Source organism: Lathyrus oleraceus, chromosome 6 (assembly GCF_024323335.1).
Source record: "Lathyrus oleraceus cultivar Zhongwan6 chromosome 6, CAAS_Psat_ZW6_1.0, whole genome shotgun sequence".
Taxonomy (NCBI): domain Eukaryota; kingdom Viridiplantae; phylum Streptophyta; class Magnoliopsida; order Fabales; family Fabaceae; genus Lathyrus; species Lathyrus oleraceus.
The window spans coordinates 508,507,486-508,529,606 of NC_066584.1; the positions used below are offsets into that span (position 1 = coordinate 508,507,486).

At 34.7% G+C, this 22,121-nt stretch overlaps 1 protein-coding gene across 3 annotated transcripts; it reads left to right on the forward strand.

The window, feature by feature from the left end:
- Positions 1-3,382: 3,382 nt before the first annotated feature.
- On the forward strand, positions 3,383-8,730 carry LOC127098271 (aluminum-activated malate transporter 14). 3 transcript variants are annotated; one of them, XM_051036809.1, is made up of 7 exons: positions 3,383-3,773; positions 5,903-6,091; positions 6,174-6,314; positions 6,483-6,755; positions 6,863-6,984; positions 7,071-7,214; positions 7,616-8,730. In XM_051036809.1, the coding sequence occupies exons 1-7, from the start codon at positions 3,479-3,481 to the stop codon at positions 8,273-8,275; spliced, it is 1,824 nt and encodes a 607-aa protein (XP_050892766.1). In that variant the 5' UTR covers positions 3,383-3,478; the 3' UTR covers positions 8,276-8,730. The 3 variants fall into 3 exon arrangements, with proteins under 3 accessions (XP_050892766.1, XP_050892767.1, XP_050892768.1); XM_051036810.1 differs by lacking the exon at positions 3,383-3,773 and adding an exon at positions 4,525-4,701 and having other exon boundaries at positions 5,874-6,091; XM_051036811.1 differs by lacking the exon at positions 3,383-3,773 and adding an exon at positions 4,525-4,701 and having other exon boundaries at positions 5,895-6,091.
- The last annotated feature ends 13,391 nt before the right edge of the window (positions 8,731-22,121 follow it).

Consider the following 22,121-nt stretch of genomic DNA (forward strand, 5'->3'; position numbering starts at 1 on the left):
TGTATTGATAAATAAAACAACCTATCAAACCCATTTCTCGTTTACATAACATGTATAAACTACCTATTTTATAACCTAATCATCAATTTTTACAAATTTATACAGAGAATAAAAAATGTTTAGAAAAAATAAAATATTTACAAGCTTTGAAGTTGGTTGAATGATTTTGAGAGAATGCGGGTTCTTTGATGGACTTGATATTCATGGAAGAAACTTTTAAGTTTGTTGAATGATTTTGAGAGAATATGACTTGAGAAAGTTTAAGAAACTTGAGAGTGTTTTTTTAGAAGTGAGGATGGAGAAAAGGTTCTGGCGGGTTCTTGAACAAACAGCATCTGAAGATGCATTTCCTTAAATTACACGGGGACGCATTTCCGTAATTTTTTACCTAGCTTTAGAGTCTTATTCAGATGTATTAAGTTGGGGTGCGTTCGGAGATGCATCTCCGTAATATGGAAGTATTATTGTATTTTCACGAGGGTGTGGTAGTAATCTAGGATGCCTCTTGAGATTTGGGTTGCTTTGGAATCATTGTTGGACATTATAACATTCCATTTTGTGCCTCTACTTAGTAGTAACTTCCATTTTGTGCTTATATTTAGCAGTAACAATGACAGACATGAAACTACTAGGATTCTGGTATACTCCTTTTGTTCATAGAGTGATATGGGCTCAAAAGTTCAAATGAACAACTTATGATTACATTGAACAAGATAGACATATCAAAATCCAGTTACTTCTTCAATCTAATCCTATTTACAAGAAATTCCCTCTTATTCAAAGAGATAAAGCCACCGCACGGTCACCTGTTATTCTTGAATACATTCAATAAATTTTGGAGAGAATTCATTTCTGCCAAAAGATTGTCATGAAATAGCGTTAGCTCGATTTTGGATTATATTTGGAGAAGATTCATTAATTTCATCTAAGCCTTTATTTTTCCCTTTTAGTTTTATATATTATTTTTTGGTTACATGAGAGAGAAAAAGAATCACGTCCTAATAAATGACACTCCTACCACATCAGTTAATAGTGTTGAAGAGAACCAAGATCGCTCCTCGTGCACCATCTCAAGAGGTTCCTTGGAATTAACACCTAATTTGGTGATGATATTTTCACAATATTTTCTTTCTATGAGAATATGGTAGATATAGATCTCTCAATTCTTAATTAGATAACTTCTAATTAGTTTCAAGAATCTAGTATAATGATGAACTCTCAGTGTTTTTTTCCCGCCACTAATTGGACGACATGGAAAGAGTATGGAAATCACATTATTTTATTGAAACATGTCATAACAAAGAGTACTTATTATTATTATTATTAGGGTTTGAATCTCGCATGTAAAATTCTTGACAAACTAAAATTACAATAATAACCAAATATGATTCGTCCACTTGGGTTAACATCATACCACCATAACCTACTCGTCTTAGGTTTGTTAATGCATTACCATAAACATTTATAACTTAAGTATCATTTTCATTATGTTCTCAACACACTTATCTTATAAGTCGCACAAACTAAGAGAAATATGAGTTACCAAATGCTCACACGATGTTGTAAAAAATAAAAGCAATCATAGACATAACTGACACATGTGTTATTTCAAAGACAAGTTTATTTCTTGTGTACCACAGACTCGACATAATCAAATGAGTTATGTTACCTAACTCAAAAATTATATTATGTAGAGAATTTAAGAAGTTCCCACAATCAACTTTAAGAAACCTTACAAGTCACACTCAAGCCATAAATCGCGGGCAAAGTAGTAAGTTGAGGGTAATTTTTTAATATTTCTAACAGAATAAGGACATGTAAGAGAATAATGGATCATCAACGATCATTGAAAGCCATCATACTTTGACTAAACAACATAAGGACTAAAACTTTCTTGTATACTTATAGTATACATATGCTTTGCACATATTTATTGAATTTACCGCATGCAACCTCAAAGATGCAAAATAATCCTTACAAAATAGAATTAAATTTTCACCTTTGATACCCAAATCTTTTTGGGTCCTAGTGCGTTAGAGACTCTAAGAGATCTAAAGTTATTCTCATTAGATAGTCTTTAGTTTATCATAGCAAAAATCTTTAAATGGCCAAACTTCTTACATAAATAACATTTCTAAACATGTCGATTCAATTTCTTTCTATTTTTAGGTGTCTTTCGAAATGTTCTATCTTAGTTAAAACTTATTCCAATTTTATTAAAGGAATGCATTTGATTTGATAGATCAAATTTAGGTTTTCTTTCCCCTTAGTAAGTTTACTTAGGGTTTCATGTATGTTAGCTACTTCATTTTTAAATGATTTGCTGGAATCACATTCGGCTAATTTTATAGATTCACTTCTTATGTTACCATTTTCTTCACAATGAATCTTATTGCTATTTTTCAAGAATTCAACATAATTCTTAAGATCAATAATGTTGTTCTCTAACTTCTCATTTTCCTTAGTAAGCTTAACAGTAAGCTTAAACGATTGATTATGAGATAGAGAAACTACTTAAGAGTCATCTTTCTTTAAAGTCTTGAGGCATACGAGATCAATTTTTTTAGGAGGCATTTCATAAAAACCGCCTGATGTATCATCGGGTATATCTCGAAGATATCTATGTAAGAAAGGCATTATACACATTAGTTTAATTCATCAATTCTGCGATTTAAAAAAATTGAAAATTGAACTAGTACAGTTTTCATTTATTCAGTTATGTTTTTAAAACCTTATCAAAAGAGATCGATTTTTCTCAATTTAAGTTAATTTAAAATTTTAATTTAATTAGTTTTGTTGGATCTAGTTATATTTTAAAAAAATAATATATGTGTGAGAATCATTCAGATTTGTTCATTATCATGGAAATGAGAATCGTCCATTCAAAACTTTGTAAGAAGTTCAAATATCTAGGTTTTGATGATTATGAGTATACTGAAGTAAAAGGTTATGTCCGAGGAGTTTTCTATTATTTTTATCCTTATTTTATTGTGTAATTTACTTAATAACTTCAATTGAAAATCATTATTATTAACTTCGACATAAATTTCTATTATTAACTTTCATTTTTTTATTATTAACTTTCACATGCTATAATTTTTAAAACTTATATTTAAATATAAAATATGATCTATATTTTCATTGATGCACGTTAAAAAAATGGACAGACGAGCCCATCTTAACGTTAATAATATTATAGACAATGCTAAGAGTAAGTTAGTTAATTAATTTACTTTTGACTTTGTTTCTTTTAAATATATATAATACACTCTTTGATCATTATTATAAATAAATAATTTTTTTTATACAATATTCCTAATCCATACTATATAAATTAAATATATTAACTATCAAATACATAAAAAAAAAAGTCAAGCTTATTTATATTATATCGAAAAGGTGTACGAGTTTTTAATAATTTGCTCAGTCGCACCGTCAATCTCAGTTACTATCTTTCTTTCTTCTTTAAGGCTTGGATATGACGGATGGTCAAAACGACGCCGCTTCTTCTTCTTCTCAGTCACTCACGGAGGAAACAATCTCAACCAGAACCCTAGCATCACTATTTCCTCACGCGCCGCATCTTCCATTCGATCTGTTGGCAGAAATTCTCTCTAGACTCCCCGTCAAACACCTCCTTCAACTCCGCCGCGTCTCCAACTCATGGAATTATCTTATCTCTCATGATTCCAAATTTGCCGCAAAGCACCTCCGCTGGTCAACCTCCAATCACAACCGCCACCACCTCATCCTAAACTCTACTCTCTCCTCACGTGAGTTACTTCTATCTCATTCCCCAATCTCCTCTCTTTTCAGATCCACTTCCACTATTACCCTAACGCAGCTTAACCATAGGCACTCTCTAATAGGGATTTTTAACAATGGAAACAATGCTCGGAGAGTTACCACTTGTGACGGCATTCTCTGTTTTGGGATAGATGAATCCTTAGCTCTTTTATATAATCCTTCGATTAGAAAATTCAAATTATTGCCTCCTTTGAAGATTAATTCTCACCAAAGATATTTTGAAAACTTATACACCTTAGTGTATGATCGTTTCACTAGTAGCTATAAGATTATTTCTGTTGCTTGCTGTAATAGCAAAAATGAAATTAATATTCATACTTTTGGGACTGATTATTGGAGAAGGATTCCGGACTTCCCATGTCATTACCTAATTCCTAAACCCGGAATATTTTTGGGTGATACTGTTAATTGGTTGGCATGTGATACTTTTAGTTTTGCGGAACGGGTTATTGTTTCTCTTGATTTGGAGAATGAGTTGTATCAAAAGCTTTCACTGCCTTTTTATGATACGCCGTTTGAAGTCTCCATTACCTTGGGGGTGTTGAGGGGTTGTTTGTCCTTCCTTTCTTATGGTGACAAGTTTTCTAATGTTTGGATTATGAAGGAATATGGGAATGAAAAGTCTTGGACCAAATTGTTTAGTGTTCCTCGTATGGAAGAATGGGGTGTTTATGTCTATACCAAGGCATTGTATATTTCAGAGGATGACCAAGTGCTTATGGAGTATTTGAAGATGGGGAAATTTAGTCTGGTTGTTTATGATTCCATAAATAATACTTTTAAGATTCCAAAATTTCAAAATAACATCCACAGTGAGATGACATCAGAAGTTTATGTTGAGAGTTTGATATCACCTTTGTAGATGCTGGGCTATGTTACAACTGCAACTTATAGGTGAATGTATGATCTTGTTATTAATTTTATGCTTAGTTTGATTACTAGTGACTTCATGGGTTATTGTTAATCTAGGGTGTATGAAATATAAGGCATGAAAAATTGCTATATTATTTTCATTTATTTCTTAATAAGAGTTGTTGGTTTTGCCATCAGGCCTTACATTTCTAGATTATAAATTTCTCTTATTATTTATACTTCTATTTTCATTTTTGTTTTCTATATCATTGGTTGAATTCTACATTCTTCTGCAATGTTTGAGTGACATTAACAGTTGCTATGCAATCCTTGGCCTTAAACAAAGCTTAATTCAACATTCTGAGATATTGTGTTCTTGTAGCTATCTACAAATGGTCTGAACTTGCAGTTTTTTTCAGTTGTATCATTTACATGTTCAAAAGATTCAAGTTATAAATAACAGTAATAATAAAATACAAAAAATAAACGAGTTGGATTACTAAAGAATGGTATCACAATAGCTCCAATATCATAAGATTCTTCTTATTTGAGAATTACATTAATTTATTAGGATCTGATCACTTGGTATGCCTATCAGCTGGTTTGGCATGATAATAATAGCAATGTATCTAACTTTATGTCAACCTAAATGTTGAAAAAAGAATAATTAATTGGATAGACATGTGGACATGTGGTAGCCATTCTGAATTCTAAAAAACTAATCAATTCAGCACTGTTTCTGCTGCTCTGCTACTAACCGTCCACGTTAGTGTATGCTTACATGATTGAGCAAATAGATTAGGTCATCATAGTTTAGTATAAAAGAAATAAAATGAGTGAAACATATGTTATGTGATCTCCTATAAGAAGGTGCACAATGTCACTGACTTTATATATTTTAATAATATTAAAAGGTTCAGGTCACCAATATGATGACAACCAGTTTACATAAGGTTGGTTTTCTAAACTTAACATTGACTCTTAGCATTTCTGAAAGCTACCACCATGTTTTCTATTCTTAAATATATTGTCCAATGCAGTAGCACCATCAATATTCTCTTCTCTTGTCACCTTCTCCTAAGATTTTAAGTTAAATGTAACACACCCTTTCTCATAACCAAAGCTTTTACTTACTATCTCACTCATAAAGTTTCAATGGATCATGACACCAACACTGCTAAGCTAAGCTCAAGTCATTGGAAATCATTTTACAGCTTTGCTGATAAAGTGAACAGATTTCCAGGTGTAGTGAGGAGAACAATTTGGAAAGTTGGCAAAGATGATCCAAGAAAAGTGGTTCATTCTTTGAAAGTTGGTCTGGCTTTGACACTAATTTCTTTGTTGTATCTTACGGATCCATTGTACAAAGGGATAGGAAAGAATGCTGTGGTGGCTGTCATGACCGTGGTGGTTGTGATGGAGTTCACTGTAGGTAAGCAATTCTCATTTCTCAGTATCATCATTATTATTATGTGTTATGATCATAGCTTCATACATATTGATTATGATTGTAGGGGGAACCTTATGCAAAGGACTTAATAGAGGCTTAGGGACTCTCTCCGCAGGATTGTTGGCATTTTTTATTGAGTATCTTGCAGATGCACCTGGTCATGTTTTTCGAGCGGTTTTCATTGGCGCTGCAGTTTTTCTTTTAGGTAAAAGGTTTATTTCTTCATGAGAAACACTTGACTCTTGATTCAATAATACAGTTGTAGAAAAAAGTATCTGTTTGTTGAGATTTTAAATCTGTTCAAGTATTTTGTCATGTGGCTGAAGATTCCCAAATATTTGGCTTGATCATTGTTTCACTGTTGGTTTTGCAGGAGCTGCAGCTACTTATGTAAGATTCATTCCTTATATAAAGAAGAATTATGACTATGGTGTTATGATATTTCTTTTGACATTCAATTTGATAATTGTATCAAGTTACCGCGTTGATAATGTCTTGAGCATGGCAAAAGACCGCATCTCTACCATATGCATTGGCGTCGCCCTTTGTCTAGTGATGAGCCTATTTGTATTTCCAAACTGGTCAGGAGAAGACCTTCATAAATCCACCATATCAAAGCTTGATGGCATAGCCAACTCTATTGAAGGTAAAACATAGTACTGCTGAAGAAAATTGATACTTATTAAAGATGATAAAAGGTATTACAGTTTACTGTCTCAGTCTATATAATTGATGGTTAAAATAATGATGCAGTTACTGTTGTGGAATATTTTAATGATTCTGAAAAAAAAGCAAATGAAGATGATTCATCTGAGGATCCAATTTACAAGTGCTACGAGGCCATTTTAGACTCTAAGGCCAAGGATGAAACACTTGTAAGTTAGTCTCCACTTTAATTAAGCAAAGAATATCAGAAATTGGTGTTTTATGATAGAAGATCTTATGGTGTAAAATTGAACAGGCAATGCAAGCAAACTGGGAGCCGAGATACTCAAGAAGCTGCCACAGGATTCCGTGGCAGCAATATGCAACAGTGGGGGCTTCTCTTCGTCATTTTAGTTACACCGTTGTAGCTCTACATGGATGTCTTCAGTCTGAAATTCAGGTACTAAATCAACTATTTTGGACACAGTTAAACTTTTAAAGAATAGAGTTTATATCATGCCAACTCATCTTTTTCACAAAAATTGTTTCAACTTGCTTCTATAGGGCTCACCATTAAGCTCCAAGATTATCTGTCAATCTGTCATGTTATTGACAGCACATGGATCAATGTCACTTAAAATAGCAATCATTGATTAAGATCTATCTAGGATCTAGATCATATTGATCAAGCTCATTTTGTCTAGAAATTAAACATGAAATGCACTATTCTACAGTATTCTATTGGCATGGCTGGCATATTCCCAATTATTGTATTATAAGCTCTAGTATAAAATATAACTTTCATATTTGTTGCTTAGATATGCATTTAACTTTCTATTATTTAAAATCTGATTCATGAAGACACCGAGGTCAATCCGCAATCTGTACAAAGATTCTTGCATCAAACTTGCACAAGAAGTATCAAAGGTACTTAGGGTAATGGCGAACAGCATAAGGAACAAGCGGCAATTTCCCCTCGAAAGACTCTCTGATAATCTGAGTGAAGCTTTACAAGACCTTGACAATGCATTGAAATCACATCCACAACTTTTACTAGGATCGAGGAATGGTCGAAGTCAAATCCCTATAACCCCCAAAACTCCTAAAACCCCCAACCTCTACATGCTTGATGAAGACACTAGAATCACCTTATCAAGTATTAAAAGTGATTATTGTTCTCCGGTTGGAAATAAATCGAAAGAGCACTCCCGAGAACAAACAAAAGAAGGACAAGGACACAAGAAGGTTTTGAGGCCACAATTGAGTAATAATATGACTATGAGTATGATCACTAGCCTTGAATTCTCAGAAGCACTACCTTTTGCTGCTTTCACTTCATTGCTGGTGGAGATGGTTGCAAAACTAGGCCATGTTATGGAAAAAGTTGAAGAATTGGGCAATATGTCTCACTTTAGAAAGTTTAGAGATGTCGATGATGACGATGAGATTGTTGTAACTTGTGAGAGACCAAAAACGAATACAGCTGAGAATGACCTGCCTTCTTATGGAGGAGTAGAGTAGCTGTTTCATTAAAGTTTTCCTCCTCGGTTTTAATGTCTATTATCACATGAGCAGATGCATACTCACATTCATATGTGTATGTCAAGGAACTTAACAAACCAAATATACTTCATTATCCCTAAAGAGCAAAGTGAGGTTCTTTGGTTTGGTATGTTAAGTTTGCTTGCATTGTTTTAGTTGAATGGTAATGACACATTACCTATTTTGAGCTTTTGTATAGGGGAGAGTAAGGCCTATACTACTTTACTATCTCATATCAAAGTTTTGCTTTTTGTCTTGAAGTTTGATCTTTTCGGTTTATGAGGCGCTGTTCAGTTGTAAGAAATTGACCCTATAATTTCGCAGGACAAAGTTCAAACCTTTTTGAAAATGAATGTAAAATGAACATTAGTGTCATTTTATTAATAATAATTCTCTTCCCCAATATATATACATTTCTACCTTATTTTTACTAATTGCATTTGCAACAACATAACACATCATAGCATATGTGTTCATCTTCCTCGTGTCAAAGGTATCTTAGCCAGTTACTACTTCAATCCAATTATATTTACAAAAAAGTTCTTGTTATTTTTGAATACATTGAAGAAACATGGCCGAACATCCATTGTTGCCAAAAGCAAAAGCTTACAACACGATATTGTGTAATCTCTCTTATTTCTTTATCTTTGTTTTTTTTTGGTTTAATAAGAAGATCACAAATCTCACATTGATTCAATAGAGTATTGAAATATTTATATAAAGGAACATCTTTCATTTTATAAGTTGGTTTTTATTAGGTTGAGTTAGAATCAACTATATTTTTTTAATATGATATTAGAGTTTATAAATCAGATTTTAAACCGTCCATTGTTTAAATTCATATACCAAATTCAAAAGAGTGTTAGACATGAGGGGGGTGTATTAAAAAGATTTCAAATACCTCATTAATTAGAGATAAAGATTTGAAGGGATTTATATATGCTACTCCTCATTTTACAAACTGATTTTGTAAGGTTGAGTTAAATTCAAGTATATTTCTTAATACGGATTATCAATAAATATATGTATTATGCATTTAAGATTTTCAATGCTATTGTAAGTTCTTATAAGATTTCCAATGTAACTTCTGTTCTTATTTTTTTACAATTTATTTTTAATTCTTTAATAAGTATTTCTGTTTGTATTAATATGCGGATAATAAAAACAAGGGATAAAATATATTGTTTTATCTTTTTATTATGCAACCATCTTAATATTATTGACAATAGTATGAATTTATTATTTTTTATATGATAAAAACTGTATTTTATTTACAATTAATTATGGGTTTAATGTACTTTTGGTTCTCTTATTTTTAAATTTTTAAAAATTTAGTTCCCATTTTAAAAACTAAAATTTTAATCTCTAAAATTTATTTTCTTTGGGATTTTCATGATCCCCCGTCATTTGACCGACTTATTCATGATGTGGAACATGCGTTGGACATCTATGTCATCTTTTTTTGAATATTTAAATGATATTTACATATATTTCATTTTACAAAATAATTGTAATTTATTTAAATTATTTTAATTTAGTTTTAAACATTATAAAATGCAACGTTACATTTTCAGAAATCCCTAAATCCTTTTGAATCCTAATTGCATTTTCTCTTTCACTATCTGAAGAAGATTACGAAAAAATCCAAGCACACTGAGATTCGCGAAGATGACTAGTGGACAAGTGAAGTTTTGTTTAAGGTATATTTTCTTGTCTCTCCTTCTGGGATTCACAGTTGTTTTGTTTTTCTTGATATTCGTGTGGTCCACTTTCCTTTTCAGTTGTTTTGTTGTTGTCCCTTAGTTGTTTCTTGTTTACGTGTAATAGTCAGATGTTGTGGTCCACCATGTTTTGTTTAATGTTTTATTGTGGTCCACCATGTTTTATTTAATACTCTGTTGTGGTCCCACTGAATGTAAACGTAGTCTGATGTTAATGTTTTGTTGTGGTCAATAAATTTTATGGCCAACTCAAGCTAATAAGATTAGGTTAAGAATACACCATAGGGGAAAATTAGTTTTTGAACCTGTTAAGTGGTATGTTGGTGGAGAGGTAACTGAGATGAATTGACAATGTGATGTGGATTTCATGTCATACATGGACGTGGAAAGATTGATTAAAAATGAAGGTTATGTAGACATAAAATGTTTGTGGTACACGTGGTCTTAGACCATTGAATAATGATAAGAATGTGTTACAGTTTACCGTTGTAGGACACGAAGTGAAATAGAAAACTACATTGATGAGGATGAGGTACAATATACTGGTTTTAGTCAGCCTAGTGTTAAAGTGAATAAGGATGAGGGTAATGTTACCGAGGGTAATATTACTGAGGGTAATGCTGATGTCAGTGAGCCTGAAGTTGAAGTCAACTAGCCTAATGTTAGTGAGCCTGAAGTTGAAGTCAATGAGCCCAATGTTAGTGAGCTTAATGTCAATGAACCTAATATTGAAGTCAACAACGAACAAGTTGAATTGAATGATGATGATTATGTTGTAAGTGAGTTTAATGAGTATAGTGATGATGATGAAGTTGATGGGGCTAGTGAAGATTCTGATGAGATGAATTGGACTAAAGTACTCCCTCTTGAAACTTTAGGTGAGGCTAGTGATAGCAAAGGGCCAGTTGATATGCAACTTGAGGAGTGTGAGGATTCTGATAATTTATACACACCTCCTTGGAGTGAGTATGATGAAGATGTAATAAAGTTTCCAACTTATAAGAGTGGTGAGGGAAATGGGTTTCAATTGGGATTGATGTTTAGAAACAAAGAGATGATAAGAGATGCTATCAAAGAGTATGGAGTGGAAAATTAGAAAAAATATGTTCATCAAGAAGAATGATGCCAAAAGGATGATAATTAGGTGTATGGTGTTGGTGTAAGCCCTAGAGGCCAATATTTTTGGTACTTGTATCGAATTATTTATTAATAATAAAAGGCTTTTTCTTTATTATGTTTGTTTAATAAAGTCCCTAGAATAGCTAGTCCGTTTAATGTATTAAGTGTGACTTAATCATGATATCACATTAAACATAAGGACACTATTTTTAAAGTATCCGTAGTCGAGCTTTATTGTGAAGTGGGATAACATTAAAGCATTAAGACTATTATGTATATAGACTGATGATCACATCTCATGGATCATGGATAAGTAGTTATCAAGTCTTAAACATAGGTAAGAATATTAAGAGTAATATTTATATTGGATTGACCCGCTATGAGAATACTATATAGAATGTTATGCAAAGTGTCATAAGTTATTCTCATGGTGATAATGGTGTATACCACCCTTCGACCTGAAACCACTATGGATCCTAGATGTAGAGTCGAATGCCTTATTGCTGATCAAACATTGTCAGTAACTGGATGACCATAAAGACAGTTGATGGGTACTCCACGAAGCATGCTAAGGGACATGAGTGACCTAGATGGAATTTGCCCATCCTACATAACTGGATAAATGTCTATGGGCCCAATATTGAACTGGACAAGGATGACACAGTCTATGCCTTGTGTTCAATATAGACATAAGGGCAAAAGGGTAATTGTACACATAAGTATTATCACAAAAGGATTTTGTCATATCACATGACATTTTCGTGTCTTGGGTAGTAGTGATGTGTTGCTAGATACCGCTCATTGTTTATTATGTTAAATACGTGATTTAATATAATTGTCAATGCCGCGAAAACCTACAGGGTCACACACAAAAGGACGAATTGATGAGAGATAGAGCAACTAAGGAACATCGTAAGGTACGGTGCACTTAAGTGAATTGTAGAACATCGTAAGGTACGATGTATTAAGTAGAATACGAAATATGGTAAGGTACCACACGCTTAAGTGATTTTGGCATATTATAAGATATGGGCCACATACACTTAAGTGGGCTTTTTAGCTTATAGCCCACACAAGTGGTTCTATAAATATAACCCTTGTGCAGAAGCATTTGTGCATTTGTAATTTCGTTTCTCTCTCCCTCTCACCCAAAGCCTTCATTCGTAGCAGCTAGCACTGAGATTGAAGGATTCCGTTCGTGTAGACTGAGTAGAGGCGTTGTCATCGTTCAACGTTCGTGATCGCTCCGTAGATCTGCATCAAAGGTTACAATCGCCACAAGAGGCAACGATTCTATCACTGATCATGCTCATTCGTAAGGATCACTAAAGGAGAAATTTTAAATTCCGCTGCATTTTGGATCGCTCTTCTCCTTCATATGGCTGGTTGTAAGTTCTACCTAAGGATTAGTAAATGGATTGGGCAATAATATTGGTAAATTATTAGTTATGTTGATGATCATACATGTCATAGAACTGCACATGATAGGAATGTTAAGACTATTTGGCTTGCCAAAAAAATTGCAAATGTCCTAAGACGTAGTAGTCCTTATATTAAGCTAACAAGCCTCATGGCTGAATCTCTTGAGAGGTGGGGAGTGAAGATTTCACAAGATCAAGCAGATATGTCAAAAAGGTAGGCCATGGATTTGATTCAAGGTGCTGGTTTTGATCAATTTAATTATTTGAGGAGTTATGTTGAAGAGTTGTTAAAGTCAAATTCAAAGAGCACTATGTATATACAATATACTGAGAGCAAATGCAACCATGTATTTGAAAGTATTTATATATGCTTAGAGGCTTGCAAGACAGGCTTTGCAAAGAGCATATGGATTTATTTCTGACCAACAAAAGATATATTGTCTAATGTCATTTTCTTTGCCTTTCTATGTCATGTATAATATCTTATGTTGTCTTGTGTCATTTTATTTGCCTTCTTATATGTGACAGGGACTGGTTAATGAAATTCAAGGCATTAGTGCCCATGTGGAGCAGAGACTTTGTGTCAAGCATCTATATGGTAATTGGAAGAAGAAATACCATGGTTTGGAATTAAAGGAGGTGATGTGGGCATCAACTAGGGCAACTACAATACCAACGTGGGAAAAAGAAATGCAAAAAATGAAAGAATTGGATGAAAGTGCATGAAAGGACATGATGGATACCCCTGCACAACTATGGACCAAATCACATTTCAAGACATATACGAAGTGTGATATGCGAGTAAACAACATATGTGAGGATTTTAACAGAGCAATATTGGAACATAGAGACAAGCCAATAATCACTTTATTGGAAGGAATCAAACATTATATAACAAAGAGGATCACAAAACAAAAGGAATTATTGCAAGAGTATGATGGAGTTATATGTCCTATAATCCAGCTGGTAATTGAGAAGAATAAGAAACACACACAAGGATGGACTTCAACATGGCATGAAGATGATGATCTTTCAATTTTTGGTGTGACCAATGGGATTGAGACCTACTCTTTGAATCTTAAAAATGAAACATGTTCATGTAGAAAGTGGGATTTTTCTAGAATACCTTGCTGTCATGTAATCATATGTGTTTGGAACATATAAAAAACAACCTGAAAGTTTTATGGCTGAGTATTAGAGGTATAATTCACATGCATTTTGAATTCTTTGGTTTGTATGATCTATATGGTTTATTGTGTTTATGAATTTTTCAGGAAGTCAACTTTTGAGAAGATCTACTCAAATATTGTATTTCCAACAAATGAGCCACAATTTTGGCCTTTAGTTGATCATGTGCCAATTTATCCTCCTGTTATGAGACGAGCAATTGGTCGTCCAAAGAAATTGAGAAACAAGGCAAATGATGAGCCAAAGAACCCTCATGTGCTTTCAAGGAGACTTGCAACTATTACTTGTAAGACGTGTGGAGAAATGAGACATAACAAGAGAAGTTGCAAGGGTAAAAGAGCTGCTAATATAGCAATACCAAAGGGAGGAAACAAAGCAAAGAAGGAAAAGACCATTAAGGGTGAAAAAAAAGTAAAGAAGGTCAAGAAGTCAAGTGAAAACCAGACTGGGATTGGACGGTGTTCTCAAGCACCACAACCTATTCAAGATTAAATGCAATGTTGTTTTGTAATACCTAGTTGTCTATGTTATGTTATGGTCTGTTATGTCATGGTATATTGTGTTAGGTTTATGAACCAATATGGTCTGTTTGTGAACCATGGTATTTTTTGATGTAATGTGGTATGTTATGAACCAATATGCTATGTTTATGGGAAAATAGCAAGTGTACTATTTTTCTCACTGTAGTAATAAAAGGGAAATTCCCCGTTTGTCGATCTCAAGGACTGCTTGACGATACAGAGTTTATAGATTGTTTCAATTAGACAAAAGCCTTTGGTTTTTGTGTTGTGAGTAATTATATTACCAATTGCAAATAAATAAAATAAGTAAAAAGGTTGAACGAGAGACAAATGAGAGAAGATTTGCTAGGGTTCGGTGAATGAAACTTCCTGTAACAGATATAATTTATGAAGGCTTAGACAATAATTCTGTCCAATTAATTCCGGTCCTCAAGGGTATCTATTCCTAATTCCTTAGTGAAAAGACCTTTGATTATGTAACCTAATTACTATGTCCATAAATAATTAAGTTCATACTCAAGCATTCGAATATCAAGAATTACCGGTCAGATAGAAAATCCCTAGTCCTAGGTTATTTTTACTATCCAAAATTCTTATACATATCAATGAATAATTGCTGTCCAGCTTAAACTATTCATATTAATCATCATTCGTTGGTCCGACGAATAAAGCATAAAGAACGGTAATAAGAACAAATCAATGGAAAAGAAGAAATAGTCAATGCATTCATAAACATAAAATCTGTCACATTCAGAATCAGGGTCACCCCCCTAGCAATGGGGGGTTTAGCTACTCATAATCGAAATAAAAACAAAGATTAACTTTGTTGTCATTATAGAATTTCGTGAGGAATCAATCTTCAATCGTCGGAAAACTCTTGAACATATGAATCCTCTGATAATCGTAGAGTCTCCAGCTCTCAAAACGCGTCTTTTTTTTCTCCAAAATCGTCCAACCCCTGGAAAATCGTGTTCTGCCCTCTAAATAGCTATTCAGTTGGACTTTTTCTGATTTTGGGCTCCATACGCGTATTGCCCAGTCTCATACGCGTATTGCCTAGTCTCAAACGCGTACTGCACGTAAGACAGCCTCTGATACGCGTATTGCCCAGTCTGGTACGCGTATTGCCCAGTCTGGTACGCGTATCACCAGAAGCTTGTCGTTTGGCTAGATTTTCCATCCCTCTGGTCATATACGTATGCTACGCGTACTGGGAAGGTCCATACGCGTATCATATAAGGCCATACGCGTATGGACAGCAGGTTCTCCAAAAATTGATTTTTTCTTCCGTTTTCTTGCTCTGGCTCAATTTCGCATCTGACGTTTGATTCCCTGAGCTTCCAAACTAGTTTTTTACCTGCTAACATACCCAAAAGTGTAAAATATCCTCAAGAAACTGATAAGTAACAACACACTTTATATTATAGAATTGAGCTTATATCTAACTAAAAATGCTTCAGTTTACACAGTTTACCTGACTTATTTACGGTTAAATAGTGGAATGTCTAGCATAAATGGTGACTGATCACAACCCCAAACTTAGCTTGTTGCTTGTCCTCAAGTAACATTTTATTACCATCAAAGATCATGTCACCCCAAACTTACTGTAAAACAGTTCTTACCACAATACTGCTGAAATCTTTCGCACTGGACCTCTTGATGTTTTTTCAGGTTTTCTGATTCTTCCACATAGCCAACGAGCTAGAAACTCTTTCCCTCAGAGATATGACTTTACCTGTCAGCTTATATCACACTCTCACCAAGTCTCTCTGGGTTAAAGTGTTATCACTCTCAAATCACAATATGCAATATCAAATCAGAAGTTTGAATAAATTCTCTCATCCTATCAACATGTACAATCACACACACTTTTTGAGGTCTTTTTGGGTTGTAACGGGGCTTTGGTTTAGGTAGGGTATGAAATTGGAACAACGGTTTTTGGGTCTTTTGGTTCAGAGTACATGAAATCATTCTCTCACTACGTTTCTTTCCTATTATTCCTGTAGGGTTTTGCAATCCTCTTTTCCTTTTATCTATAGTGAATGTAGAATTTTTCAAAAGCTGTTCTTTTATTGTTTTTCGCTTTTCTCTTTCTTTCTTTTCATGTTGTTGTTGTTTTTTTTTTCTTTTCTTTTTCTCTTTTTTTTTCTCTGTTTTTTTTCTTTCTTTTATACGACATTCACTTACTATTCACGTACTGCAAAGCTACCCCAAACTTAAAGGTTGCTATTCCAACAGCAACCCCAAACTTAGATAGAAACGTAGAGATGAAATCAATCCTCACATACTCTGAACAGGGTAGGATAGGTACAAGGTCATGGCTTTAGAAAAAACGGGTATATCAGAAATAAATGATTAACAGGCTCAACAGGGTAAAACAATGGATAATAATAATAATGGGATGGCTAGAAAGGCTCTAGGTGATAAACAAAAACATGCCTCAGTGTGTGTAGTCGTACAGCTAATAATAACAAAAGAACATACGCAAACCAAGATTGATAAAGACATACCTGATATCTCTCATATGATGATAAGTGTTTGGCTTTTTCTGATCTCACCAGGACGGGTTAAGCTGACTTGTTCTATCATACCTCTGAGTTCAAAGCTCATGCTCGTGGTTCTGATGTTAATCTTAACCAGTGCGTCCAATCATAAACAACAGTATCTACAGTCAGGGGACTGAAAGAGAGGACGCCCAAGTATTTGGTGTAAGTGATCAAGAAAACCAATAGCCAGACATAGTCACATATCTAACGAAATAAACAGGAAAATGGAGGTAAACCAAATCAAATTCATTAGATTAAGCCAACCCATAATAGGTGATTACATCCAAGCAAAAGAAAATAAAAACTGAATAAACCAAAAAGAAAAATACACAAAGAAATTTCAAACCTCCCTTGGGTTGCCTCCCAAGCAGCGCTTCGTTTAACGTCGCATGGCTCGACGGGACACCTCATACTCAGATGAGTTTAACAGTTTCAATTGGTCCCCCTTCACCGGGATCATATGGTTTCAACCTCTGACCATTAACCTTGAAGGTGTCGCCATTCTTCTCATTTAAAACACCAATACCACTTTTATGTTTCTTCAGTACCTTTTCATCTTCTAATTCTGGTGAAGCTCTCAGATCCTCCCACCTGCGTGGGTTGTATTTCCTCCAAGGGGTTTGTGTATCCAGCATAACAAGCACTTCTTTTTCTTTTTCCTCATCCTTCTCCTCCATCTCTCTGACCGACAGACTAAGAACTCTTTCTAACGGTAATTCAGGAAACTTTCTTTGAATTGTGCTAGTTACAATTTGATCAATCACTTCCACGGAGTGGTTTGTACACATATTCTTTTTATGTTTCATAGTATCTCGGACATCAATTCTGAGCTCTTCATCATACACCTTTAGGGTCATGGTACCTTCCTCCATATCTATATTGCATCTCCCTGTTTCTAAGAAAGGTCTGCCCAGAATCAGAGGTATCTCTTCATCTTCTGGCATTTCCAAAATTACAAAATCAACAGGAAAAACAAATTTATCAACTTTGACCAGAACATCCTCAACTACCCCAAAAGGTCTCTTCACTGAGTGGTCAGCAAATTGAAGTGTCATTCTGGTATCTTGAACATTTCCAATTCCTAGCTTCCTGTAAATAGACAAAGGCATAAGGCTAACACTAGCCCCCAAATCAATCAGCGCCCTTTTAAAGGACCTATCTCCAATGGTACACGGGATAGTCACAGAACCTCTATCTGGCTTCTTCACTGGAATCTTCATACCCTGCAAAATAGCACTACAAGTTTCAGTTAGTATAACAGGGTCAGCGTCAGTGGTGCGCTTCTTGGAGATGATGTCTTTCATGAATTTCGCATAGATAGGCATCTGCTCGAGTGCCTCAGAGAATGGAATATTGATTTCTAATTTCCTGAACAACTCCATGAATTTCTGAAAAATTTTCTCATCTTGCTTCTTCTTTTTGTTTCTTTGTGGGAAAGGAAGCTTAATGATGGGTTTTGGTTCAGGGAGCTTTTCTTGTACCACCGGCGGTATTACAATTTCTTCCTCAGATGGTGTCTTGTTTTCTAAGATTTCCAGGTCCACTTCAAGCAACTGATCTTCTTCTTCATCCTTCTTCTTACGATCTTCAACATATCTTCCGCTTCTTGTTGTTACCGCACTCACATTATGGTGCTCCCTCGGATTTGTCACTGTTGCACTAGGTAATGCGCCCGGTGTGTGAAAATTTGTTATCTGTTGTGCTATCTAACCCAATTGAATCTCCAAATTTTTAATGGATGCATTGGTGCTCTTCTGATTATTCCTGGTCTCCTCCTGAAATTGCATATTCTGAGTTGCCATCTTCTCTATAGCAATCTCCCAATCCGCTTTCTTCGGTATTTGTTGCTGATAAGGTTGCTGTTGCGATTGATATTGTGGTTGGTAAGGTGGTTGTTGTTGTGGAGGTCCTTGATTCTGAATATTACCTTGCTGATCTTTCCAAGAGAAATTAGGATGATTTTTCCACCCCGGATTATATGTATTTGAGTAGGGATTATTTTGCCTCAGGTAATTTATAGCTTGCACTTGTTCTGCGGTTGCAACACAATGCATGGTAAAGTGTGGTCCACTACAAATCTCACAAATCATGGTCGGAACCGGTTGAACTTGAGCAACAGTCTGGGTACCTAAATTCATTGCTTTCAATCTTCTTTCAACCTCAGCAGCAATCTGGTCTTCCATTTTCACTACCTGATTTGCTAATTTCAAGTCAATTTTTCCCTCCGGCTGATTCACAGTACGGTCATATAATTCCAAATGCTCATTCGCCGCAATAGCTTCGATGATCTTTTTGATACCGGTTGCTGTTGAAAAATTAGATGAGCCACCAGCAGCTGTATCAATAAGTTGCTTAGTTCTCATCTTCAGCCCGTTTACAAAATTCTGCATTTGTTCAGTTTCATCCAGATTATGTGTAGGACATGCAACTAAACATCTCTTGAATCTTTTGTATGCATCTCCAAGTGTCTCTCCGTCTTTCTGTTTAAAATTCACAATGTCATACCTCTTACGGATATACACAGAAGCAGGAAAATACTCGTTCAAGAATGCTGTTTCCATTTGTTGCCAAGTAGTAATGCTTCCTGCGGGTAGGGAATAGAACCATTCCTCAGCGTCCTCAGATAACGTGAATGGGAACATGACCAATCTCTTTGCCTCTTCAGAATGCCCATCAATTTTTAATGATGTAGTCATAGTCAGAAACCTCTGCAGATGCTTGTTTGCATCCTCATTGATCTTTCCTGCAAAAGGTTTGCTTTCTAACTGGCGGATAGTTGAGGGGTGTAACTGGAAGTGAGCAACATTAACAGGTTGGTTAACAATGGTCAACCGCACTGCTGGGTTATTCTGTCTGCCATAGTCACCTAAAAGTCTTTCCGCTGGGGGTGGGTCTGCAGCCATGTTAACAGTGTCTGGATATGAATCTGTGTCTGACTCAAATTTTTCGGAGTGAACAGAGGCTGGTGTGCTAAGTGTGGCCGGTTCTTCGGTGTCAGAGTTTTCCAGTTTCTTTCTTCTAGCTTCTCTGAGCTTTGCGCGCAATGTTCTCTCTGGTTCTGCGTCAAAATGAAAATCAGCTGAGGCCTTACCTCGCATACACAGATTAGACAGAAATTAGTTATAATAACAATAAAAATTAAAATTAGCAGTAAATAAAATTTTAGATGCAGAGCAACAAAATTCTAATTGAAAATAAATTAATAAACTCTATTATCTTTGGCAGTCCCCGGCAACGGCGCCAAAAACTTTATGGGAAAATAGCAAGTGTACTATTTTTCTCACTGTAGTAATAAAAGGGAAATTCCCCGTTTGTCGATCTCAAGGACTGCTTGACGATACAAAGTTTATAGATTGTTTCAATTAGACAAAAGCCTTTGGTTTTTGTGTTGTGAGTAATTATATTACCAATTGCAAATAAATAAAATAAGTAAAAAGGTTGAACGAGAGACAAATGAGAGAAGATTTGCTAGGGTTCGGTGAATGAAACTTCCTGTAACAGATATAATTTATGAAGGCTTAGACAATAATTCTGTCCAATTAATTCCGGTCCTCAAGGGTATCTATTCCTAATTCCTTAGTGAAAAGACCTTTGATTATGTAACCTAATTACTATGTCCATAAATAATTAAGTTCATACTCAAGCATTCGAATATCAAGAATTACCGGTCAGATAGAAAATCCCTAGTCCTAGGTTATTTTTACTATCCAAAATTCTTATACATATCAATGAATAATTGCTGTCCAGCTTAAACTATTCATATTAATCATCATTCGTTGGTCCGACGAATAAAGCATAAAGAACGGTAATAAGAACAAATCAATGGAAAAGAAGAAATAGTCAATGCATTCATAAACATAAAATCTGTCACATTCAGAATCAGGGTCACCCCCCTAGCAATGGGGGGTTTAGCTACTCATAATCGAAATAAAAACAAAGATTAACATTGTTGTCATTACAGAATTTCGTGAGGAATCAATCTTCAATCGTCGGAAAACTCTTGAACATATGAATCCTCTGATAATCGTAGAGTCTCCAGCTCTCAAAACGCGTCTTTTTTTTCTCCAAAATCGTCCAACCCCTGGAAAATCGTGTTCTGCCCTCTAAATAGCTATTCAATTGGACTTTTCCTGATTTTGGGCTCCATACGCGTATTGCCCAGTCTCATACGCGTATTGCCTAGTCTCAAACGCGTACTGCACGTAAGACAACCTCTGATACGCGTATTGCCCAGGCTGGTACGCGTATTGCCCAGTCTGGTACGCGTATTGCCCAGTCTGGTACGCGTATCACCAGAAGCTTGTCGTTTGGCTAGATTTTCCATCCCTCTGGTCATATACGTATGCTACGCGTACTGGGAAGGTCTATACGCGTATCATATAAGGCCATATGCGTATGGAGAGCGGGTTCTCCAAAAATTGATTTTTTCTTCCGTTTTCTTGCTCGGGCTCAATTTCGCATCTGACGTTTGATTCCCTGAGCTTCCAAACTAGTTTTTTACCTGCTAACATACCCAAAAGTGTAAAATATCCTCAAGAAACTCATAAGTAACAACACACTTTATATTATAGAATTGAGCTTATATCTAACTAAAAATGCTTCAGTTTACACAGTTTACCTGACTTATTTACGGTTAAATAGTGGAATGTCTAGCATAAATGGTGACTGATCACACCACAACCTATTCAAGATTAAATGCAATGTTGTTTTGTAATACCTAGTTGTCTATGTTATGTTATGGTCTGTTATGTCATGGTATATTGTGTTAGGTTTATGAACCAATATGGTCTGTTTGTGAACCATGGTATTTTTTGATGTAATGTGGTATGTTATGAACCAATATGCTATGTTTATGAACCATTATCTTTTTGATGTAATTTGGTCTGTTAGGAACCAATATGATATAAACAAATTGTAATATGATATGTTATGATCTTTTGATATAACATTCAACTATTATAGTTATTCAACTATTATGAACAAGTTATGATTTGTTATGATCTTTTGATATAATATTCAATTGTTATGGTTATTCAACTGTTATGAACAAGTTATGATCTGTTATATTATGCAACTAAACCAATATTTTGTAATTTCATTTCATTATCAAGTCAAGTTACACATACAATGTTACAAGAGCCAGTTGACAAGTAATTGGAGAAAGTAATAAAAAATCAAGGTCCTGAAGAACAATCGATTGGTCAAGATGAAAATGCTCAACCAAACAAACAAGGACATGAACAAATACAAGAAAACCAAGATTATGGGGAAACTCAAGTTGTTACCAATGAAAAAGAACAACCACATGT

Bases quoted from the DNA above. Each gene is read 5' to 3' on its own strand.
- LOC127098271 (XM_051036809.1), top strand. From the start codon at position 3,479: ATGACGGATGGTCAAAACGACGCCGCTTCTTCTTCTTCTCAGTCACTC. The intron at 6,315-6,482 runs GTAAAAGGTTTA...TTGGTTTTGCAG, and splicing joins CGCTGCAGTTTTTCTTTTAG to GAGCTGCAGCTACTTATGTA. The intron at 6,985-7,070 runs GTAAGTTAGTCT...AAAATTGAACAG, and splicing joins AGGCCAAGGATGAAACACTT to GCAATGCAAGCAAACTGGGA.